Source organism: Pseudopipra pipra, chromosome 2 (genome assembly GCF_036250125.1).
Source record: "Pseudopipra pipra isolate bDixPip1 chromosome 2, bDixPip1.hap1, whole genome shotgun sequence".
Lineage (NCBI taxonomy): Eukaryota > Metazoa > Chordata > Aves > Passeriformes > Pipridae > Pseudopipra > Pseudopipra pipra.
Window position 1 is genome coordinate 59,314,536 of NC_087550.1, and position 25,818 is coordinate 59,340,353.

At 36.6% G+C, this 25,818-nt stretch overlaps 1 protein-coding gene across 2 annotated transcripts in view; it reads left to right on the top strand.

The window, feature by feature from the left end:
- Positions 1-25,818, top strand: part of NAA16 (N-alpha-acetyltransferase 16, NatA auxiliary subunit) — a 64,469-nt gene that overhangs the window by 32,989 nt on the left and 5,662 nt on the right. Inside the window, exons 9-15 of one of the 2 annotated variants that reach the window (XM_064645640.1) lie at positions 152-258; positions 19,931-20,003; positions 20,244-20,413; positions 20,780-20,936; positions 22,587-22,711; positions 23,247-23,460; positions 25,242-25,435. In XM_064645640.1, coding sequence (XP_064501710.1) covers positions 152-258; positions 19,931-20,003; positions 20,244-20,413; positions 20,780-20,936; positions 22,587-22,711; positions 23,247-23,460; positions 25,242-25,435 — 1,040 coding nt within the window. Of the gene's footprint in view, positions 1-151; positions 259-12,038; positions 12,211-19,930; positions 20,004-20,243; positions 20,414-20,779; positions 20,937-22,586; positions 22,712-23,246; positions 23,461-25,241; positions 25,436-25,818 lie in introns of those variants that run through there. The other variant, XR_010428340.1, reaches the window with a different exon arrangement.

Here is a 25,818-nt window from a genome sequence, read left to right on the forward strand (position 1 = left end):
ATTTGTGTCTTATTAAAGAACAGGAAAGTTTAAAACCCTTAATTGCAGTTTCTCAGTTACTCTGTTATCCAGAGTTGCACAGCAGTTAGTGCGTATATTTATATAACACTTGCAATCACTGACATATAACCAAACACACTTTTGTTTCTAGGTGAAAAATTTAGAGAACTAACGGATAAGTTCCTGAGGGTTAACTTCAGTAAAGGCTGCCCACCCTTGTTTACCACTTTGAAATCTTTATATTACAATCCAGAAAAGGTAAAATTTATTTGGTTTTAATGAAGTATTCTATATTAAATTTCTAATAGACAAAGAGTTTTTGTGTAGTTTTTCCTGTAACTTACCAAATACAGTTGAACGTTTTTCTCCTTAATGTGCTATTTTGTCGTATGTGAGTGGTCACTTGATGTCAAAATGCTTGAAGTTAAATTGGTGCAGAATGCACTGAATTTTCTTGAAAAATCAAAGATGATCATTAGCTTTGTGTACTTTAAGTGCAAGTGTTACAGGATTCTTTCAACTTATGGTTTATGATGTCACCAGAAGTAATGATTTTAAAATATAACGCAGGTGGCTGTTGTTCTACGTACATTTCTAAGTTGCACTAATACATTAGTATTTACCACAAAGGCTTGTTTCTTATTTCAGTCTTTAGCTGAAACGTCAGTGTAAAATCTCTGTACTTCTGAACTCTCACAGTTTTGGCAAAATTGTGTCACATTAGAACTATTGTTTAAAATGTAATTCTTCCTTTTAAACTTGACGGTAAGGTGTAGTGAAAATAAATTTTCGAACTAAAGCATGTTACTAAAATGTGTAGAGAATAAAATAGAGATCAGTGTCTTCAGATATTGCTATCTTTGCTGTAAACAATAAAACTCTGGGTATTCTAAACCATTCATGACTAGGTGTGAAGAGGATTTTGTATCTGGAAAAACCCTTAATACACGATGCGGCTTTACAACAAGCAGTGCATGCTGCTTTATTTGGACTGATTATTCTTCTTTCTAACAGTTTCTTTATTCTTCTTTCTAACAGTTTCTTTGCTAGTTGTCCTAACAGGAAATTTTCAGTTCACTTCTGTAATCTCTACTTTCTCTCCATGGTTGATGTAATTTTAGTAAATTCTGGTATCATGTTCTTGTGGTTTAACCCCAGCTGGCAACTTAAGTACCATGCAGCCTCCTGCTCACTCCACCCCTGCCTGGTGGAGAACAGAATCAGAAACAAGTAAACCTGATGGGTTGAAATAGGAACAGGTTAATGTTGAATCAAACCAAACTATAATAATACCAATGATAATAATAATTGTAATTAAAAGGGGAGAGGGAAGAATAAAATTGAAGAGAAATAAGTGATGCACAATACAGTTGCTTTCTATTCATTGACCAATGCCCAACCCATCCCTGAGCAGTGTTGGCAGCTCTCAGCCATCTCTCCCCAGTTTATATACTGGACAAGATGTTCTGTGGTATGGAATATTCTTTTGGCTAGTTCAGGTCACCTGTCCTGGCCATGCTCTGTTTTGGCTTCTTGTGCTCCTTCTGGCTCACAGAACACAGGAACCAGAACGATCCTTGGCTTGGAGTAAGCACAGCTTAGCAACAACTAAAACAGTGTACTGTCAATGTTATTCTCATTCTAAATCCAAAACACAGCACTGTACTGGCTACTAAGGAGAAAATTACCTCTATCCCAGCTGAATCCAGGACACACGGGTTTTACAAGCTTTTCTGCAGTGCCTATTGCTAATACACACTTTTCAATGTAAACATTTGAAATAGAATTGATATTTTTTTAATTGTGATATGCTGAGACTATTGCACAGCATTGAATGTACTTCTATCTAAAGTTTTACTTCTACTATTTGAAATATGAAAAATCTAGAAATTGAAAAATACATATACATTCATTTGACATATGATAAGCTTTTTAGCACTTATTTGGTTTTTGACCTGATGGATTAAAAAGATGAGGGCTACCATATTTTGGGGTAGACTTATACAGAAGGGTGCCTTTCTGCTAGTTATCTTCATTGTAACAAATCAGTGCTGTTCAAAACTGCCAGCTTCATCCTAAAAAGTAATTAAAATCAGGACCTTCACCGTTTCCAAACATGCTTGGATTTGTTTGTGCTGCTAGCTTCTGCAAAAGCATTTTTATTATATTTTACATTCTTCTGTTACCAACACAGATTGTCTTTTACACTTTACTTGGTTGGGTTTGCAGATAATTATAGTGTAACAGAAGAACCTTTTGAAACTTAGAGAAACCTTACTTTTAGTCCCTGACAGTTGATTTTAGGACTGCTAAAATTTAGGGGTTGGTGGCAGAAAATTGTGACAAACTAACGTGTGCTACACCTTTCAGGAAAATGTTACACTTCAGTATCTAATTTGTCTAAGTTGGAGCATAGTATTAGCTTCTCACATAAATTACAGGTGTATTTTGACTGAAAATAAAGATGATTGTAGTCAGGATCATGTTTTGCCTACCAGAAAATACCTAGCAAATTTCTGAGTTCTATACCAGTTGGGAATAAACAGTTCGCTGTATATGTCTTAGGAAGCAGGTGCAATTTGGGTTGTCAACTGCAGTTGCATTTTGAAGTGGCATAGATATGAGTGAGGACTTTATGAAAGAGTTGGTATTTAAGCCTAGAAAGTTCCTTTTTTTTTTTCTAGAAGTCAGTATGGGTCCATGATCTTTCAGGAGGGCAAGGGAAAAAGGGTGGTTGTATTGAAGGCAAATATTGGTCAGATGTGTTCAGGAAAACCTTGTTTATTATCTAATTGCTGTAAGTTTGTACTTCATACTAAATGTTTTAAATAAAATTGCTGGCATACTTTCATTTAAAAACAGGTTGTAATCTACTAACATTAGTTTTAGGTGGAGTCTAGCTTCAGGTACACAGAGCTGCAAAGCTTTAGGACTTGCCCAGGTCAATATGAAGACTATTCAGGAAGGTTTTAGAAACTCTTCAGTACTTAACACTGCTTAGAAAGACTCCAAATATCAATGTTATAGATTGGAAGTTATGCTTTGTCTTCCAGTACAGACATTGTTGTAATAAACATCTAAACCAGATTTGCTGAAGTTGTGGAGGTAACATCAGAAAACAAGGTGGGAAAAATTCTGATTTTTTTTTTTTCTTTTTGTCTGTTAAAGGAGTTAAAATTTCAGTTGTGTTTTATGATGATCAGTCATCAGTGTTTGTGTTCTAGTATGTTAGCATTGACTTGATCAAAGATCCTTTAAACAAATAAGGATTTTAAAAGGTAAATTACTTGCTCAACGAACAAGTAATCCACCACGAATACACTGGACTAATTTTTAATTTACAAGTTGGCCAAACATCAACTTTTTTTTTTTTTGACTACACTCATTTTTCTTTTGAGAATTGTTTGATACAATCCTTCTCTGGTGCTATTTTTACATGTTTGTTAGATTAAGTTGTTTTAGGGAAACTAGAATTGCCTGGTATTTGTCTGAATTTCTTGTTTATTTGTTTGAAATCTTATCTGAGACTTCATTGAAGATCAGTAAGCTGTGTCTAAAGGGCCCTGAAGACAGGTAGTCTTTTTGTTGTTTGAACATTTCTAGGAAAAGGAAAAAACGTATAGGATATTATCTTTGCATAGTTTATCATAGAGTATGTTGTCCTTCTGTATGTCCCTGCCCTTGGGTGATAATTTTCAGTGTATTCGATTAAACCAAAAAAGTATAATCCTTGTATGTTAGGCGTAACTTTTGGCAAAGTGAAAAATTTAGCATGATTGTCATCCAATAAAAGAATGGCTGAAGTAGTTACCTTTATCTCTGTTTTATTGGTTCTGGTTTTTGGGGGAGTTAGGTGAGTTATTTTAGGCAGGTGTGTTCATGTTTCAGAAACTTCAGTGGTTTTTCTCCCAGATTCTCTGGAATATGTTTTTAATAGTCAAGGAGTAACATTAAGTTCCAGATTCAGGCCTGGGAATTTAGGTCAGAGGCTGTAGAGTACTCTTCAGTTCACCACCATATGTGGTTTCCTACTCAGTCTCAGTAGATGTTCCCAAGGCTCCTTTTAGCTATGCGAGGTAGGACTGATAGATGTGTTTTAATTGTAGAGGGAGCACAGGCACCTGTAATGTGGTTATACACATATAGGTGCCTGAACCTGTAGGTGCCTGCTGTGTGTTCCATGTTTCACTAGGGTATGTTTGGAACTGCTTATACTTCTTCACGAAGTATCCATTGTATGAGTACTTCATACCTATGAAACTAACATTGAAGAAGCTTTCCCCGTTCTTTCTAGAAAGAAGTACTGAATGCCCCACCAAAAAGTCAAATCACTGCAGTGCTAACTGGGTGGAAGGGATGTTACTTTTTCAGCTACTGAACTGGAATTTTTTTACATACTTGTACCAATATTGGTGTGGTGAAGGATGTGGAGTACAACTTATTTTTCATCTCTTCATTGAAGAATATGCCTTACTTTGGTTAAGGAGGAAAGGTATTTTTAATCTTCCTTTACAGTTTAAGTAGAAGTGTTTAAGATCACTTGGGTGAAATCATGGAAGGGTGCCATAAATGGGAAATGTAAAGTTGTTTGTTTCATGGAAAAAAGTAATCTTAAGGTTTTTGCTGGAAGAAACTTTCTTTGAGCAACCAAAGGCATGAGAATCTGAAATCTGTTCAATCAAGATTACATATAGTTTTGTTGCTTTTTGGCATTCTCTAAGACTTGTTTTGAGGTAAAACATTCCTTAATAATAGCTATAATGAGTTAAATAAAATATACCTCATATTGCATTATGCAGTGTATGTGTAATTCTGGAGCAGAAAAAAATATACATGTTGGCCTTGTGTTCAGTTTGTGATGCGCAGAGGTTTATATTTGACTGCACAACTGGGTTGAAAAGGAATCAAGATCTGGTAACTGTGTGAAACTTGGATGCTTGAGAAAGTAACAGATGCTACTGTGAAACCTGGGAAAAGCAGGTTAGCTGGATGTTTCATCATTCTCAGCAGTACTGTTACCTTCTAAGAGGAAGTTGTTAATCCACTGATAATTGTGTTAAAGGAGACTTTAAAAGAACTGGAAGCTAATGGGGAGAAAGTGTTAAACTTGCTTTGCTGTAAATTGCTGCACATGCTTCTGCAACAAGATCCAGTTTGAGACTTTCTGGTCCATTACTGCTTGCAAATCAATGATATGGCTAATGTTTTTCTCCCTAGTTTTAGAAGGGATCTAACCAATACATGGTTTAATCCTTCAAAGCTCTTCAAAGGAGGTTGTGATTCTTCAGGTTTTGCACTGTTACGCTGATGTGATAAGTAGCATGTGAACTAGTTTGGTTTTTAATTGTCTTTTCCTCTTTGTCAAGCCACTTAGACTGGAGGAGACATAAGTAGTTTAGACTGAAGAAATGGAGCTACCAGTTGTCTTTTGCCTAGAAACTGTACTGCCATTTTACCTGGCTCAATGTATTGTGCTGTGGATAGAGCTTTTGATTGTAAAAATACTGTATCATTTAAAAAATCATGCCAGCTGTTCAGTATCCTGGTTGCACATCTATACCATTCTGTAGCATAAAATTAATATTGAAATAAGAAGTGAGAGAAGCATCAGGTTACAGGATGAAATGTCAGACAAAGGCTGACATGAGATGATGTCTGTTTACGTTTTTTATAGTATCGGTAACTGCTTCTCTACAGGTTATATGGGTGAGTAAGGATAAGTTATGTAAAGAGTTCAAGTTATTTCTCAAGTGATAATTGTTACTGTGCTGCCTTTTTCCAGATACCAAAGGCATGCACTAATCACTTCCTAACTTGCTGCCTTGGTACACAGCCAGATTCTATGTCTTCCCAAATGAAGACAAGGTCAATTGGAGGGTGATAGAGGATTGGAGGGTGTCAGACTGAGTCTTACAGTGTTTTTTCAGTGTCTCATTCAAAGCAAGTTTATAATATCATGTAGACTGTGTTCAGTGGCACATCACTGATAGTCGTAGATCACTTTTTATCTACAAAATATTAGAGAAATCATTTGATGAAACACTGTCTTAATGGCTTTGTTTTTATTTTCAAAAATGCTTGATGGTGAAGAATAATGTTCATCATTCTACGTTTGTTTCATATATCTCTTGAAGTAACCACTGCATGTTGTGAAGAAATTGGTTATACTTTCCTTCTATTCCTTATATGGCAGCCTGAGGCTTTTTAAATGTGAAAACTCTTGGTCATAATGAAGTAGGGTAAAGGGAGTGTGGTTACATAAAAGGCAAAGCTAACAAATGTAAAAAGCACTGTACAAGGTTCTACTTACCTGTTGGGTTTGGAGAAAGGAAGGGAAATGGGTGATCTGGACAAGAGCTGAGACCTTTCCCTACAGGTTACTAGTGTTAAGGAACTTCAGTTCTGAGCTTGATATTAATTTTTCTCAACTGATCTTTATAGTGTCTTGTAAGGACAGTGTGTTTCACTTCATGTGTCAGTCAGCTGACTTCAAGGTTGCTCTAACAGCTTGCAGACTCTTAAATGTCACTTATATGAACTCTTCTCATATGGAACAAATGCAGCAAAATAGCCTTTGCAAAACAATCACAAACAAAAGGCAAAACCAGATATCTCTTCAAAATCAAGTTCACACACTTTCCTGCATAAGTTGGCACTGTAGCTGTGCATGTTGGATTGAGTTGAAAATTTTATTAGTATATTATGAAGCATGATTTTACTAAATTACACATAATAGAGAGGAATATTCTTAATTTTTTTTTGGTGTTTTTTAAGTGGTTGCTACCTGTTATTCAGAAACAATTTGCTATTTTCTGTCAAAAATAGAAAATTCAGTCCTCATAAGAACATGCTTTAATTAATCTGTTAATCAAATTTTAATTAGTCACCTACATTAGTGTATGGCTTCTAAACTGAAGGAAGAAATTAAGTGGGGAAAATATGAGTATAGACTCAAAGTGTTTTTATAATTTGTTGCATGTTGTTGCATGTATTAAAACAGACACCAGCCACTTGGGTTCTATTCCTCAAGCATATCTGATTTTAAAATAGCTTCTAGAATACAGAATTATTACAGAGATTCCACAGTAAACATGTGTACCTTGGCTATGAATTCGGTCACCTTTTCAAGTACCAGCCTTTGCCTGTTTGTACAATTCCTCTTGAAACGCATTCTTGCTTTTGGCTATTGTTTAAGATATCCTGAAGCAACTCTGAATGTCCTACTGCTCTGCAAAACTATAAGTTCATTCCCTGTTTGTGTCTTTCTTGGGCCTTTCCCCCCCCATGTTACGTTTATCTGGGTAATTTCTATCACAAAATGGAAGAATTTCTGGAGTAAGAGTTACCTGTAAAGGAAAGGCACTCTATGCTAATCATGGTGGTGTTTGACACTAAATCTGCAGTTTAGACTTTTCATGTGTTGCATCTATGGCTTTAATTGGCAGATAGAGCAGATGTCTTATCTTCCTGATGTAATAATGTTATGATCCAGTTAGTGAGAGAAGCCTCTGCCTGAACTAAGGTGCAAATGAGACAATATGCTGAGGTCAACAGTATGGATTTTATTTGACAGTAAATGTGAGGTAGGGAGATAGAAAAAAAAGAGAAAAGAGAGGGAGAGAGAGATCAAGCAGAAGGTAGTCACCACCCATGGATCCACCAGCATCCTGTTGGTCCTTCATCCAGGGCTTCTTGGTGGTGGGGGTCCTGGAGTTGTTCTTCTGGGGGTAACACCTTTATACAGTCCAAGTTCTGGGTATTCACAGGGTGGTCACAGTGCTGTTCCCATAATTTGGGGTGGTATGTGTATGAGCAGTTGCTTCCTTTCCCACAGTTTACCACAGTGGGAATTTTGGTCCAGATGTGTTAACTAGAATGTGCTAACCAGATCTTACCTTGATCAGACCTGGAACTAGCACCTTCCTGTTGCAAATTCTTCCCTTCTATACTTAAGTTCCTGCTGTGGTGGCTTGTCTTATGGCAAGTTCCTTCTGTGGCCTTGACACTGTTTGAGACAGGCAACTGTGCTCTTTTAAATCCTTACACCTGAGAGGAAGACATATCCCAAGCAGGTACTTAGGTTTCTTGTGCTTTCTCAACCTGCATCTTCTCACGTCTGCTAGCGCCAAGGCAAACATTGGATATGGTGATATTTTGTTTTGATCTTCTGGGTATGATTTGCTTCTCTGATAGGGCACTTCTTAGAACAGGAGAGTCAAGTACGCCATCTGCACGTATTCTGTATTAGACTATGTGCAACAAAATGGCAGTGGATGGTTAACTGATGCCTGGTTGTTGCCCTTAGCCCTGTCTTGATACTTGTGTTTATTCTTATACATACCTAAGAGTGGATTCCTGTAGGTGTCAAGGAAAAGCAGAAGATACTAGTTGCCAATGACTTCATGGACAACTTTTGCTGTTATGCTAAATAAAAAAAAAACAAACCAAAACACAACTACAAACTTGTTCATGGGGCAGAATCCAGAGAAAGTCAAAGCACCTTTCGTGATAATTCTTTTTGTCATCTTTCCTAATGAGATTCTCATTTCGAGCTCAACACTTGTGGTAACTCTTCTTCAGGTCTTCTAGGAGTTGCTGATCAAGTAGCAAGTTGAGTATATCAAGGCAATAATGTGCACCAGTTCTGTGATTTTTTGAGGGTATGCGAGTGTCACTTCCATTGCTTTCTTAAATGCATACAATCTCAGCAGTGAAGGATCAGGTTATAGAACTGCTAAACAGATTGGGTGTGCACATGCTTATTGGGCCTCAATGGGGTGCATCTCCAACTGCTGCTGGAGCTGGACAGTGTCATTGGAGTCAGTCTTTGAAATTTTATTATGATGGATGGGGTTTCCTCAGGACTGGAGGAAAGCAAACATTACTCTTATTTTCCAGAAGTACGAAAAGGAGGATCTGAGAAGCTATGGGTCAGTCAGCTTCATCTCAATCCTTGTGAAGCTGATGAAGCAAGTAATTGTGGAAACCTGGAAAGTGTGGTTGGGAGTAGGTATGATGTATTTGTGAAGGGGAATTCATGTCCGACTAACTTTATAGCCTTGTACGACAAAATTACTATCTCAGCACTTGTATGTTGGTTGGAGAGCAGTTGATATTGTGTATGTTGACTTCAGCAAGGCTTTTAACACTGTCTGTGGTAACACAGACAACCTGTTGGAATTACATAATTTTGACAGTGTCAAAAGCCTTACTACTTCAGGGTAGGCACTTGCCAAAAGAGCAGGTTGGTTGTTCAGGAGTGAAACAGGGTTAGTCTGAGGTTGTGATCTACAGATATGAAGGGATCTAGTAATTGTTTCTGTACAGTCCTTCGTCTGTCAGTCTTGATTTTGGAGCTCTCAAAGTGGCACATATGGCATCTGTCTTTATTTCTGCTAAGTTTCACAGTGCAAATTCTAATAGATAATGTTGTGCATTTGGTGTTTTGTCAGTGATCATCTGCTCATAGTCTCAATTAAAGAGAAAGAGCTGCTTAAAGCTTCCAACTTAGAAATCAGCAATCATTTGGCCAGGCTGTTGATGTAGATGCTCACTGAAGTTGAGTTTGCTCTCTTGTAGTTGAAGGAAGAGTGGAGGACTGATAAAATTCTAGTAAAGTTGTAATACCATCCAGATTATTTCTTGAGTCAGATAGCTCATGTTCACCTTGCATTCACCTTGCCTGCTGATGAAGACAGTTTGTTCTAGCAAATCTGGTGGCGTTTGTAACATTATACAACAGGAACTACTGGTGTGACACTGTGGTGGGGTCAGTGTGCTGTGCTGTGTAAATGCAGAGCTGTTGAGAGGTGCTCAGTGTGCAGTTGACTAATGCTTGACAGATGCCATATGCCAGGTTACAAGTTAGGTGCTGTGTTTTGGAGATCAGTACTTCAATTTTTAATGACTGTTACTTATATTCACTATTCCCTGTTGTCTTACTGTAATCTACAGTGACAACTGCAATGCCATATGTTTAAAGAGAAGATGGCCTTTTACCCAAAAATAGCCTGCATTATGGAGGTGACAACACAAGTCCCATGATCTGTCATCCTCGTCTTGAAGTCTTAATATATAGAAATTCCATGCTGGAAGAATTCTTGATCTTTATATACTGTGTGTGTTGAAGGTGAGGATAACAGGCACCGCATTTGTAGGACTCCGACAGATGATGTTACTCGTGGAACTGATTCGTGAGTCTGTCATGCAACTCAAAATGGATTATCCAAGAGCCTGGAATTGTGGACAGAGTACTTCACGTTCCCAGTTGTCCATTCCACCCTGTCTTTCAGTTGCCATTTTTGCTGAAAGAACAGTGCAGGGGTTTGAGCACCAGTTTCTGAATCTGTACAGCTATAAATATGTGCTCAACTTTTTTCTTAATATGTTGTACTATTTAGTTAAAAGTGGAGCTGCTCGACCAACCATTTCTGCAATGGCAAGCTTGAAAAGATGGTTGGATTGAACATGGGAAAGTAAAAAATATTGGCTGTCCTCATTTGGAAAATCCACAGGCATGATTCAAAAAAACCTCACATACTACAGGAAGTGCTTGTTTGTAGTGAGGCCAATGATGATAATGTGTTTTGAAGAACTGTAGTTATTTCTGAAAAAAAAAATAGTTTCTTTTACTTAACATTTAAAACGCATTGTTCTTGTATTGCCTTTGGATATTTATTCACTTGATATTCCTGATCTTGCCATAAAATACTAAAGTTTTGCATCATCAATTCATAAGCATACTTGGAGGTAACTTGCATTTTAAAGTGAATTTGTTGTCTTTGTGACTTTAAGCCAAGGACTAAGTAGTAAGAATGTAGGTGAGTAACTAAAATGAATTAATTCTAAGCAAATGAGATACACGGGAGAATAGCAGGAGAGGTTATAATAAAAAAATTCATCCTACATAAGGAAAGTTATGGTTGTGGTTTGAGGTTTTTATTAACCTGCTTTCCTCTACAATTTCAGAATGTTATCTAAACAAAACACGGCTTTGAAAAACAGAAATGTAGTGGGTTTTTTTACTTAGGGTTGATACTTTTGAAATAGTATGAAGAGTTTCATTTTCATGATTTGTGGAGACTTTTGGAATAACCACTTCAAGTACTATTATGTTAATGAAAAGTTTTGAAATGTGACTTATATATGGTTTTATTTACCTGCTAAGAAACACGGAGCATTTACAAGAAAAATGTCTCAACACAATGTAGTCTGTGTGTACATGGAGTACTGTGATATGGGTGTCTTAGTCTATACAGGGAAAAGGACTTACTATTGAGCTGCTGGGCTCTTCTTTTGTGCTACAAGTGGTTTCATAGTTTTTATACTTTGCTTAGTACTTTATCTGAAGTAGGTTGGTAAAATATGGGTATCAGCAAAGTATAGCCATTCTCCTTGAATTTTCTGTTATGCTACACCTTTAATTTAAGAAGCCTACTATATAACATGGAGGCTTATTAAATCTTTTTATCAGGCTTCTTTCACTTTCTAAATAGCAAGTGTACTTGGCTATTTAAATTACATTTTTTCTATTGATATCTTTCTGCTTGAATGAAATTCACACAGTTGGTATAACACTCATTATGTCAGGACGAAACTGGAGGCTTTTTTGCATATTTGGGAAGCACCAGCTAGTGTTTAGAAGTGCCACTGCATTATTATGAGTTTTGTTGTTTATGCAAAGTCTTTGTTCAGAGTGAATGTAACTGTGTCACATGGCAGAATGTTTGTTCTGGAAGCTAATAACCAAGTATAAGCAATTACATGGGATATAGTAATTTTCACATTCTATAAGCTACTGTCCAGGTGTATTAGAAATAACTGTGAACAGCCTTATGTGCTAATGTTCCTCACAAGAGGAGGATCTTGGAATTCTACCCCCACCTCCTCCCCAGAAAACTCTTTTTGTAGTTGAACAGTGTTCAAAAATACTCTTTGGTTCCTTCTATGTGCTGGTCTCTCTATCCATGAGATAAAAAGTCCAAAGAGTGAAGATCTTCAATTAGTAAACATCAAGGTTTACGTCGATTGTGTTGCAGGTGCATTGGTTGATTCCATTGAAGCTCGACATTAGTGCACATGTGCCCTTTTTCTGAGTATCTAAAATTGTGGAGACTGTGAGGAAGTACTGGATGAGAGAAAATGTCTGGCTGGAAGAAACATCAGAAACAACAGTCTCAAAAAAAGGTGTAGGACTGTCCACACAGGAAGGTAGGCTGTCTTCAGTGAAGATATTTCTTTAACCCTTTCTGGAAAGAAGGCATATTTCTTCCTTGATGTGGAAAGCTAAAGGAATATAAAGCAAATTGCCACTGGTTTTTTTAAGTTAGATGTCCTCTGCGAATTATTGGTGGATTACATAAGGAAGTGAAAAACATTAGTTCTGCTAAAAATCTTCTGGCATTTTAACGAGAAATAACTCTGTAAGAGTAACCAAGGACAGCCTTTTGTTCATACTGACTCCATCAGTGCAAGTGCTAGAAAGTTGTGTCTTTGAGTTAAAATTCCAGTAGGGGAAATCTGGGAAGTGGACTTTCTCAGGATCTGGTTAACAACTGGTGTGTTCATAGCAAAAGATAGCATTTCTACTATACAAGTGGATCATAAGGAGGAGTAAGGAAGTTTTAAAATAAGTGAAGGAAGGAGAAGGATGAGAACTTTTGTTGTAGGTACGGCAAGGATAGGATCCTTCCACTCTGCAGTGAGAATGGGCAGTGTAAAACATGTTGATGGCTGACAGTTTGGGTCTGTGAGGTAACTTGTAAGCCAGGAGCTGACAGGTGTAGCCAGCTGACTTACAAACTACTTTATCAAGACAACTTTTTTAGTCTGCATAATTAATGTTGAGATTAACTGCTCTAAGTAACAGTTAGATTGAAGACCCAGAAGAAATGCTCTCAATATCTCTGCTCATAGTTGCTCCTGCTGATGCTCTGCTCATGTGGAATGATTTACTTTTTTTAGTGCAGTCCCCAAACCTCCAAAAACTCTCAGAAAAAATCATTAAATTAGTTGTGTGATGACCACAGTGACAGAGTATTGGTTTGCTCTGAATTTGTTTTCTTATGAGTCTTAAAACTTTCAGCACAAATTCGTTTTACTATTGCTATCTTAATTCATTTTATCAACAGTTTTATGACTGGATCATTAGTAATAGCAAAACTAACTGGAAAGTCAGATGCTCTAAAATTAACAGTATTTTTCTGAATGTTTACATACTGTGATATAATGCAAATTTTTTCACATTTCACAAGTTACCAGTCTTGACACAATACGATAAAAAGGGGATGTGTTGTCCATTTGACACATTTGAAACAGCCAGTAAGATGTCAAGGCTGAATTCTCCAAACACTGATCATATAGCCTAGGATTTATAGTTTCAGGAATGTTTATCTTCAGAAACATTCACTGACTTCAGCTGATACCAAATGCTCAGCATATTAGAAAATCTGGTCCTACATATTTTAAGGCAAATGAAAATGAAAAAATCTTTATTGGTGTTCAGTGCTTCCATAGAACAGTATACAATTTCTTTCCCATTTCATTCACTATCAGATGTATGTTAAATGAGACAAGTGTCTTCAGGAAAAAATGTATAACAATGCTTTATATTGTGTTGCTTGGTGTCTGTAGTTGCTTTAGAATGGCTCCTTCATTTGTACCTTACAACCTCTTGGCTGTAGTGTAACTCAGACACAGGACTGCTGTTGAAACAGTAAGTCTGAGCTAGCTAGTTATCTCTAAATTTTAGTATTGTTTTTCTTCTGTACTACACTCATATCAAGAAAGTGTCAGTTTTTATAACTTACCAGATATTTGCAGTTCATTATTAAGTGCAGGTTCATCTGGAGTGGGGTGCAGTGCATTAAAAAAAATGGGTAAACATCAGATCCTCAGTCTTCCATATGAAGTGCTTTCCTAGCACAACTTTGCAATTTATGACTGCCTGTGGGAGTCTGTTTCATAAGGCTCCATCATGTCTCTAGCAATATTTCTGGGGAAATACAATATCCCAGTTATAGTCTGTTTATCCTTTTGGGCTAGTTCCTAGATGAAAGATGTCTAATACATTTAAGCCATGCACTTTTTTTTGAGCTCTTTGTGTAGTTGAAAATAGCGCATAAATGGGTAGGCTTCTCTAAAGTACGTACCGGCTTCAGTTGTAGACTGACATGTTAAATTTCCATAGCTTAATTTGAAAATGCAGTAAAAGATGAGTGTTTCCAAGTGTAAAATCATAAAAGAAATTTAAATAACCAACTTTTAATAGTCTTTCATGCAGTGCCTAGGCTTGTGTTTTAACTTTGTGTTGTACATTTTACAGCTTGACCACTATTGGGAGAGTTTTCCTGGGACAGTAAGTCTGTTCTGACTGTGGTGTTGCTGGTACTACTGAACTCTAGAGCCCTGCACAGACATTTTCTAAACTGTGTAACTTCTCATTGCCAGTTTTGTAAACTGCTAATCTGTGTTAGCTTTCTCTTAAAAAAAAAAAGGCCTGTGTAGAAATGACATGATCCTCATAGTCACATTACTTAATATGATACAGCTGAACACTCATGTTTCCTACTTTGTTCTGTAGCTTTACTATTGCTGCACCTATAGCCAATATACATTTTCATTGAAGTTTCCATAAGTTTTTGAGGGAAGTTAAACTATTATATTGATAACAGCTAGATGTGTAGTTGAATTTGAAAAATTATTTAACTACTTTAGTCATACTTTTGTTATTTTCTGAATGGAAAGGTGCTACCTTTCATGAAAAAGATTAGAGGAATTCTAAGTTCCTAACAAAGAGAAGACCCCATTTTCAAGTCTGGCTGAATCAGTCCTATGTTTTTCCATCCCAAGTAGATGCCATAACGGTTTGTTGATAAAGATATTTGGAGTATTGATTTTACAATAACTTTTAAGAATTTGTTTTAATATTCAAATTGTTGCATTTGAAGCACTTAAAATTCATGTCTGGCTCTTGTATTTATAATCATTGTACTTAGTTTGTTGTGCTTAATATGAGACTGATCTTCTAATACTGTTGCCGGGCTCCGAATGAGCTTATGTAGTTGTACTTTCAATGTATAAACATAACCATACTAGACCTCTTCATAGCAGCAGTAAGTTCTGTAATGAACAATGTTCTTGTGACTCGTTTACCATTCTGGTTGAGTGCTCTGCTGTCTACACAGCCGGTGTGCCAGGCAGCTTTCCCCTAGCTGAGAGTTCTCTAAGAATAACTTGGAAGTGCAAAGCCTGTTACATATGGGACAAAAATATGTTTCCAGTGTATAAGCTGGAAACAAAAACTGGTTAATGCAGTCACATATGACTAGAAATGTTGCATGGTTTAGTCAAAATTACAAAACAATTGCAATGTTTATCAAATACTACTGCTACTATAAACTTTCTGATTGGTTATGCTGGTACATAGCATTATTTTTAAGGGAGTGCTGCTTTAGCAGAGCAAGTGTACAGAATACTATATTACAAGTTACTTTTCGAATGACAAATAACAAACTAGACTAATATAAATGGAGGAAGCTTTTTCTTCTGGAGTTTAGTATTTCAAATAGTCTGTGTGTTCATTTGTGCTGTTGATACTAGAAAAAGTATCACTTGTTTTATTTCAGGATTAGCTATTGTTAGTGCTGGCAGCAAGGGACAGTAACAGTTTTAAAGATGGTGCTGCAGACTTAGTGCTTTGTGGCTGGCCAGTCCTTATGAGCTGGTAGCTCTCTGGTGAAATTCCTGAGGATAAATGTCTTCTTAGCTACCACACACTGAGAAATGCTGAAGTTGGCAACTAACCATGATGGAATAGGATTAGCTTTATAGAAGAATAATAACATTTTTCTCCTATCTGGGTTAAGATGGCCAGTTACAAGCTGACTAGAAAGGTCTACTCTGGCCTCCAATCGGGAGGCCTGGAGACACACCATCTATAACGCAACTGTCTCCTTTGAGAACACACGCAGGATCACTCTCGAGGAGAAAAGGCAACGCAGAAAGAACCATGTCTTGCAGAGAATATACCATCTAAGGAGTCTTTCTGCTGTGCCTTTTGCAATCGGATATGTCTGTCTCGTATTGGCCTCATAAGCCACCAGCGTGCCTGTAATAAATGTGGATAGAGCCTTCCCAAATCTTCGTTTGCGAAGCCCAGCCATGATGATGAGAAAGGTGTTTCTACAGGTACTTGAACCTGACTGTAGAATACCTAGGTTTTCACCGAAACAGGGTGCAAGATTCTGAGCAGCTGCTTAACAAACTCAATTGAGGAACAGATCTGAATGAAAACTCACTGATTTCAGGGTTTTTTGGCCGTTGACTCTGTTTTAGATGAATTTAACATGGCTGTGAAACTTGCCTTTAGATGTGTGTTTTAGTTCAGGTAAAGATTTTTGTTTCCCTGTGTACGTATGAGCATATGCACACATTTAACAACGGTTTTCTTGGGAAGCAGGAGTGAGGATTAATGGCTCAGTTCAGTAAATTTAAAAACAGAGATGCACCTACATCTGAATTGCTGATAGTTTTAAAGCAACACTTTCATTGGGGGTTACACAAAATAGTAAAGCTGTGTACTGGACATATGTCAAAAGGTGGATAAGAAATTTAATGCGATTTGTGTTCAGTAAAAGGCTGCTTTTTATAGTTTTCCGTTTTTATTTTCATGACGTGAGGTGGTAAAATAATTTTTAATTGACTGTGATTTTTATTGCATTCAAATGTTAGCCATATACTAAAGTGTAAGCCATGGAAGTTCTCTGTAAGCGGCTGAATAGGCTTTCAAAATTGGAGTACTTTATTTTAACATTCTGTAAGCTTGTTCTGTAGTTCATACCTCATTGGGTGAGGGCAATCTGTATCAGCTATATAAAAGGTTGTGGAGCAGAAACTTTTCAAGTGAAACTAGGAAGTTGTTCCAAGTAAGTTGCCATGACTAAAAATGGAAGTATTCAGTCACTTTCATACCCTGCAGCTTTTCCTTTTCGTACTGATAAATCTGAAGTTTCAAAGTGGGTAGATGGGACGTATTTTAAATAGTGGAGCAATGTTGCTTTAAAACAGTCAAAATCAACCAGTGTGAGCCTTGCTGCAGAAATTTTTTGGTTCTTCTCTGAACTGAGTAAGCTCATAGATGTTGTGAACTTACATACTGAAATGCAACTTTCTAGGTGGCTGCCCATAAACACCTTCCTGTGTGGATACATTGGAAGAACCTGAACTTGGACCTTTTGTGCAGTGCAACTGTGCCAGCTGGCTCGTGTGTTTGGCATGCTTTGTTCTTTGCCTGAATAAAAAGCACATCTCAATTCATGCCAATCACCTCTTGGCTGTAGATGAAGTTGCATCTTGTCTTCATTAGGCCGTAGTAAAACACTTCTCATGTGTAGCTGCTCTTTTGCTCCTGCCCTTTTTCCTGCCATGTGGTTAATTGAATTTATGAGCTTTTTCCTTTTCGAGTCTATTGGCAGTTTCTTTATTTGAAACTTCCTTCCCATCAGTATTTCCATCCAGAAAGGTATGGTTAATATGCCCTGGATTGAAATACTGTTAATCATGTGATGGGTCCATGGTGGATATAGTGGATTATCAGAAGTGTACTTCTGCTACTATTTCTAAATATTTTTGCAGGCCTGAAATTTCACACCTAAGTGCCTGCATTTGTAGAGATGGGGACTTCAAGTTCCAAATTTACCATGTGGGCAGAGCTTAATGGGGTCTGAACCCATGATCCTCCACCACAGTCTCTCTAGACACCCTTTTCAAGAAGAGGCTACAAGTTCCTTGCCAAGCTGTATGTCTGTCTCATTCATCACAAGTAATCGAGTGACAACAGGGAGGCTGTGAAGGTATCTCTGTGAGCAAAGGGAGATGTTCTTATTTGTGCTGTTATTGCATCAGAGCTTTTTCTAGTGCTAAGCTGTTGCTGGGGAAGCTTTTGTTTAAAATGGTGTGGACAGCATAGAATCAAAAGAAAAACAAGGAACCAACTTTTTCTAGTGGGCCTCTTCATTGTTTTGTGGGTTCAGCTTTCAGCTCTGTTGGCTGGCTTTGTGTGCATGTGTGAATTGATTACCACTGTCTTGGAAGTGGACTGACAATGGAAACAACTCAAGAAAAGCTCGTTTTGGTGTTATTAACTGTGTGCCACAGACCAGCTGCAAACCCTGTTCAAAATTGTCACCAAAGGCCTTCTGCAGAACTCTGATCTAGCAACTGCGTTGTTTTTTCAGTCTCAATTTACTTGAAACTAAGTTCATAAGTATTTTTTCAGGGTCCAGTGATGCTGCTTCTACACATTATGAGCACCTTCTTATCACTCTTCTAGATAACATCTCATTGTAGCAAAGGCTCCAGGTATTCACATAGTACTCTTATGGAATGCTTTTATTGTTGCTTCTGTATTCCAATGAGACATTTAGAGTATTACTTCAGGGCATGTACTGGATATTTCTTTGTCTTTGAAAGACACTCCTGATTTGGTTGTTAATGTCAACATGGTTTTATGGCACGAGGAAAGCATTTTGCCAGTGGTGCAGTTGAAAGGCTTAATTTGTCATTAAGTCTTTAGGTATCCCATTTTTTCTAGATGATGACTGTTTTGAAGCTACAGAACAGCAGTTCCCTGTGGGTACTCTGCAGCAAGACCATTTGAAAATGGTTTCTAGATACTCTGAAAAGCACAGCTATTTCTCAATTTCTGGGATAGACATAAGGGTGCTTAACAAGTCTAGTGGATGCTTCTTCTGCCGTGCTGGAAAAGTGGTGTCACAAACTCAACTAAATCCCATTTTCTTGAATAAAGAATACTGTTCTTACTTGGGAAGCCAGAAAGCTTTGTTCAGCACCACTACTTTCAGAGGCAGTGAAGGGAAATACTGTCAAAATTCAATTTATTTTGAGATGAAAACCAAGGGATTGATTTATTCAGCTTTGAGACATACTTCTCTGGTATTAAACTGCAAGTTTTGCATCTTTAGGAGTTGATTTTTCAGATAAGTACTCATTTGATTCAGAGATGTTTGATTTACTGATGACAAAATGTGTGGTGCTTTGGGATCAGTTTTTAAGTCCCTTATGTGTTTTAAGTATATATACATAGATCATATTTCTTTCTTTAGTATTGTTCTTATGAGGCTGGTTGGTTACTTGCTGCATATGGCAGGCATGTTTAGAATGTAGCTACAAAACAGGTTGAGCATTTCATAAAATGTTTAGAAGTACTAAGTGGCATTTTGAGCAATGGACCTGGTATTGGAATAGTTAATTGTCATGAAATGCACAGGTACTAACATTTGTATTTACTGTAAATGTCAGACTTGTATAGTGTGAGCTCAGAAATGAATGGGTGAATTTTGAGAAACCATATTGTTGGCAAGGTCTGATTTCAGAAAGCATTAGCCTGAAATCAATCACTATATAGATTTTTATGTCAAAAGATGCAGTCCATGTTCTAGGCAACAATACCTTTCAAACAAAACAAAAATCATTAATAATACACATCAGCCTGCCAGAAAACCACAGAAGTCTCTGCTGGTTTTTTGCTGCCGTGGGAAGTTCATGCAATCTTTTTCAAATCAGCTTTCTTTAACTGGGTGAGTTTCAATGCTTCAAAATTAATAGCATAAATCAAGTTGTACTTAGGAATTTTTGTTCAAGAGGATACTAACCAAATGTATTTGATTCTTTTCTGGCTTAAACTGCCTAAGATTAACCTGTTTTCCTGCCACATCACCGTTAAAACGAATGATCAAAGATAGCTTGTAAAAAGTGAAGTAAACTATGTAAAGACACATCCATTTTTTATCAAATTAAGTAGGGTTTTTTATATAGTTTCTCTAATTTGCTGAAGTATTCTTTTCAATGTATTAGTTTCTGTTAAAATGATAGTAAAGCATAACTTAAGCACATATTTTTTTATATGTAGGTTTCTACAATCCAGGAGCTTGTTACTGGTTATGAAGCCTCTTTGAAAACTTGCGACCTTTTTAGTACATGTGGTAAGTTTCTATGGTGTTATATTAATTACCCTGTAATTACTAATACTGTTCATGGAAGCTATGAAGAACTGTTCGGGTGCTGATACTTTTTGCAAAAAAAAAAGTAGTTATATGTTTTAGAAAATTAATTCATTACAGGAAATATTTGCTGAATTTGCCAAGCTTTGTTTTTTGTGTTTGTTTTTCAAATAGCAGTATTCAGCCTTACCAGTTATTGTAACCTTTTTGGTTTTGTTGCAGAAAATGGAGAGAAAGAGCCCCCAACAACATTGCTTTGGGTTCGGTATTTCCTGGCACAGCACTTTGACAAACTTGGCCAGTGTTCTTTGGCCTTGGATTACATTAATGCTGCAATTGCAAGCACTCCAACGTTAATAGAACTATTCTATTTAAAAGCAAAAATTTACAAGGTAAAAAGAGAATTTTGACATGTGGAGTACTTTGTTTATGAAAAAAAAATCAACCCATCAAACTGGTGTGAATGGGTGGATTGTGTTTCAGTTAGCAGTGGTTATGGGCATCAGTTTTCATGTGGGTTTGTTTTTTGGCACTGTTCTGTCAAGAAGAGAATGAAAACCCTTTTGTTTGGGTTTTGCAAAGCCAGTCACAACTTACAAAAACTTGTCATTCTGAAAAAAATTCTGGGAGTGGGGGGAGTGAACAATAATACTGGCTTTTGTTACTTCTGACAGAGAAATAGCAGTAACTATAGATTTCAGGAGTTGGTCAATAGTAGGTTTATACTGAAAGTTAACTATTTAATTTCTGCCTAACAGCATGTAGGTAATATAAAAGAAGCTGCCAAATGGATGGATGAAGCACAGTCTTTGGATACTGCAGACAGATTTATCAATTCTAAATGTGCTAAATACATGCTGCGAGCAAATATGGTGAAGGATGCAGAGGAGATGTGCTCTAAATTCACGAGGGCAAGTATATTGCTTTAATTAAGGGAGGTTTTGCTCTCTACTGGTTTATTTTTCACTCATAACTTTTTGACCCAGATAAAAAAATTCTTTTAATAATGTCCATTTTTAATATAATGTTCTTACATTTAGTGGTGAAGAACTATATAGAATCATAGAATGGTTTGTATTGAAAAAGGCCTTTTGAAGTCCAACCCCACTGCCACAAGTATGGACATCTTTGACTAAATCAGGTTGCTCAAAGCTGCATCCAGCCCAGTCTTGAACGCTTCCAGAGACAGGGCATCCACAACTTCCCTTGTCCTGTCACTACTGACCCTGGTGAAAAGTCTCTTCCTGTCTGTCTTATGAACCTCTTTTATATATTGGCAAGCTCCTGTAAGGTCTCCCTGGAGCCTGCTCTTCTCCAGGGCAAACCCCAACTCCCTTAGCTTTTTGTCACAAGACAGGTGTTCCAGCCTTCTGATTTTTCATGGTCTTTCTCTGAATCTGCTGTAATAGACCCATGTTCCTCTTATGCTGGGGGCCCCAGAGATGGATGCAATACTTGAGCTGTATAGACCTAGTAAATATGGAAAAAATGGTTGTTCAAAGGTAGTTGTCCAGAAGTACCTTTTATTGCCATACTTCTAAGTACATCTCTGGAAATGCATCTGATGGATACCTTGTTTGCAAAACCTACTGTTTCCTGTTAGTACTATCTCATCTGAGCTAACTGCACAGGATGATTTAGCATTAACATAAATTAGTTTAGACTTAAACATTTAATTCCTTTAAGCTAGTATTACTGACCAAAACTTTGTTAAAACAAGGTCTGTCCTTAAAAGATGGGATAACTGTATTTTTGACATTGAACAAAATTTGGATTCCTAAAGACCAGATTTCTATATCACTTATGTAGCTAAATATGAAGACAACTCATCGTGTATGCTTGTCAGAAGTGTTAGAAACACAGAACTTTATTATAGATATCTGGAAAGATAGGATAAATCTCATCCTAAGTAATTAAATGTTGTGAGTTGAACTGGGTCTTCTTTCTGCTAAAAAGACTGTTCTGAAAACTTGGTGGCTAGTATTCTTGATATGTGGAATGTTTTTTCAGTTTACTTATTCTCATCTAGAGCATTGAAACTATGAAGTCTCAATCTGAGGATTTTTTCTTGTCAAAATATCAAGTATAAATCTAACTTCATTTATTTAGACTAACAAATTCCAAGAAACTCATACTACATGATAAAGCAGTAAATATATTGGTAGGTTTTTAGACTGGTGGATGCCACTTGCCTGACAGGGAAAAAGCAGCTAAAATTGTTTGCTGAACTTCAGGAATTTTTTTAAATAGTCTTGTTTCTGCCATCACATTGTAAAAGTAAGACTGTGTATACAAGCATGAGGTAATCTTAAAAATCCATTGAGACACTAATCTTCAGATAATTGGGGTTTTTTAATAATTTAAATCTATTCCTTTCTGTCTTGGGGAGCGTAGAATATCACAAGTATTATTCTCAGCCACTGAGTGTTTGTCTGTTTTCTATTGTATTCCAAGTAGCTGAAGGATTGATTGTTTGCTACTCATGGCCTGAAACTAGCCATAGTAGAAAGAAGCAGCTGATAAATTATAGGAGCAAAAAGTGACAATGACACTTCTTTCAGGAAGGAACTTCTGCTATGGAAAACCTTAATGAGATGCAGTGTATGTGGTTCCAGACTGAATGTGCTGCAGCTTATCAAAGGCTAGGGAAGTATGGTGATGCCTTGAAAAAATGTCATGAAGTAGAAAGGGTAAGTAGGTGCAAACACCATAAATTGCTTCCTCAGTATTTCTCATAAACTAGTGAAGATATTTGTTGATGTAATCAGCATGATTTTATATGCTATAGAAGCATATAAAGCTTCTAGTATATTGACTTCTAAAAACAACTTGACACTTGATGATTTATTGTAACAGATGTCATCTCTAGCCATTACATGAAAGACTATTATTTGAAGTGAAAAGGTTTCAATATAATACCATGTCTCCTAACTATACAACTATTCATACATTAACTTCATGCTGTCTTCTAACAATTGTGTTTTCAATCAGAAGAGTCACATTTCACTTGGCTCTTAGAGTACCTAAGTCTGAACAATCACATTATAGTTTTTGTTAACAGACTGAGATTTTCCCCTCCCGATAGGTTCTTTTGGACAGACATTTCTATGTCTGTTAAATATTACCTGTAAATAATATCAGTTGTAACTTTATTCACCTCTATCTAATAAAAAAAATATATTAAGCAAGGGATGAGTATATGAGTGTCTTTTTTTTTCCTTGAAGCATTTTTTTGAGATAACAGATGATCAATTTGACTTCCACACATACTGCATGAGAAAGATGACTCTTCGTGCCTATGTAGACCTCTTGAGACTAGAAGATGTGCTCAGGAGACATGCCTTCTACTTCAAAGCTGCTCGATCAGCAATTGAAATCTACTTGAAGCTCCATGATAATCCTCTTACCAATGAAAGCAAAGAACAAGAAGTGAATTCAGGTATCTAAACTGTAATGGAGGCTCACACGTATATTGCAAGTAAAAGCTTATTAAGCTAAGTAATTTATGTGTTACAGAGTAAATAGAATGCAAGATTTTCCTCTTTTCTGTCACAATAACTGAAAAGAGATTGTAGATAACATGCTGCAGCTTTCTTCTCTCTGTTCTCTACTCATCACTTCATAAAACTAGTACATGCATTAACTTAGCTGTAGTTGGAATACTTGAGAAGGTTATTAAGAGGAAAAATCAGATTCAGTTCAGCCACTAGATAAATGTTATAAACCAATGAGTTATGAAACAATGAATAGATTTTGTGGGAAAGAAATCTAAATTGTAAGAATTTAATTGTGATTAAATGTATTTAATTTATTACATGGTAATTCTGGTTAACACTGCGTTAACTTTTATCATTTTTCACATAACTTCAGGGCCAAAGAATACATGGGTAAGTGTATTAGCAATATTAGTGCATTTAGAAAATTATTTAAAACTAGCATTAAATGGAAAGCAGACTTTCTTAGGAAGCCAGTAGGGTTGGTTTGGAAACTTAAGGATTCGATGACAAATTAGTTGGGTGTTTTTTTACTTTAAGATAAATATTGCTTTTCCTTTAGTGGAATTGCAACTACTGTCAGCACTGCAGTGGCTGTTGACTAAAGCAGTGAAATTAATGTTTACCTCTTTGTAAAGGGGAGAATATTTGACACAGGAAAAAGTGAAGCTAAACCAAAAATTCCACTTAATACTGCAAATGCAATCTTACCTTTAATTCAGAGGTGAATGACAAGTTTTTCCATACCCGATTATGTATAATGAAGTAAATATAAGAAGAAGCACTTTTGAAAAGTTGAACTTGCGTCCTTTTTCTCTCCAACTTTAATTTGTTTCTGTATGTAATGTAAGATTAGGGTGTGACAGAGGATCTTGACAGCAATATATCATAGAAACAAAGGTAGGTAATGTCTAAGAAGTCATGTTAGTTCATTTACCTGCTGTGCACTGGGATTCAGGAGGCTTGTCTGTGGGGAAAGACGGCACTGTGTGGATGGGGTAAAAAGAACACTTGCTTCCCTGTCTCTGAATGGTGGCTGACCCCAGCAGGGAGGTCAGGGTGCTATAGCCATAAAAACAATGTGGTAGTCCCTCAGGAGCCGATTTTTCTGCGCCTTCCTACATTTTTAGCACAAATTCTATTCTTGGTGAAACACCACAGTACACAGAGTGGAAACTACAGTATTATTCTGGCTAAACCGATCATTCCCATTTAGCTATCCCATGGCATTTGCAGAAAATAAATGCAATTATCATGTCTGTATATTGTTCAGACACTTCAATGAAAAATAGCAAGCATGTTTTGAGATGGAATGTAAATCCATCTGGATGTTTCTAGATGGCGTTGGAAGTAAGGTGAGTTACAGTCAATATTGGAGCTTAGTATTACCCTTGAAAACCATTGCCCATTTCCTAAATTAAAACCTGTCACAGATGTAACAGTTTTACATAGCTGACCTTTCAAATCATTGAGGCTTCTATAACAGCTATGTAACAGAAAATATGCAAGATCAAGTGGTATGTTGGGTTGTAAATAGTAATCCAGCAGTAATGTTGGTCTAATGTGGTGGTGATACTCTGGGAAGTGCTAGTATTTGTGGAAATCACTGTGAAAGTGTGCCATTTTGAGATGGGGAGAAGCATAATGGTATGTCTGAGTTGTTTGAGGGGAAAAAAGATTTTTAATTAAATACTGTTAACATAAGTTACATTACCTTAATCTGTAGAAAATCTCTCAGCCAAAGAATTGAAGAAAATGCTTAGTAAGCAAAGAAGAGCACAGAAGAAAGCAAAACTTGAAGAAGAGAGAAAGCATGCAGAAAGAGAACGACAGCAAAAAAATCAAAAGAAAAAGCGAGATGAAGAGGAGGAGGAAACTAGTGGACCCAGGGAAGAGCTAGTTCCTGAAAAACTGGAAAGGGTTAGCATGGTCTTTCATGTTAAATTCATGTGGTTATCATAAAAAGCCTATGATACAGGTTTACTATCAGGTTCTCCTAAAAGAATCTAGGTGTTTTAATAAAATCATTTTTGCATGCAAAGATGCCTTTTTGTAATCTACTTCTATTTACACTAAAGAAAAGTAGTATTTTTCCTCAATAAATCCGAGGTCTATGTTAATAATATTATTACTTTCCTTAAATTTCAGGGATTTTTTGAAACAATAGGCCATCCTTCATTAAAATAGATACTGAACAAAAAAATGTTTTTTACCTGAAGAAATCTGATTTTCATACAGTGAATAAAGTAAAAAGTAACAGAAATTATTGCAGTTTACAAAATTTGAAAAGAGAAGCTAATATT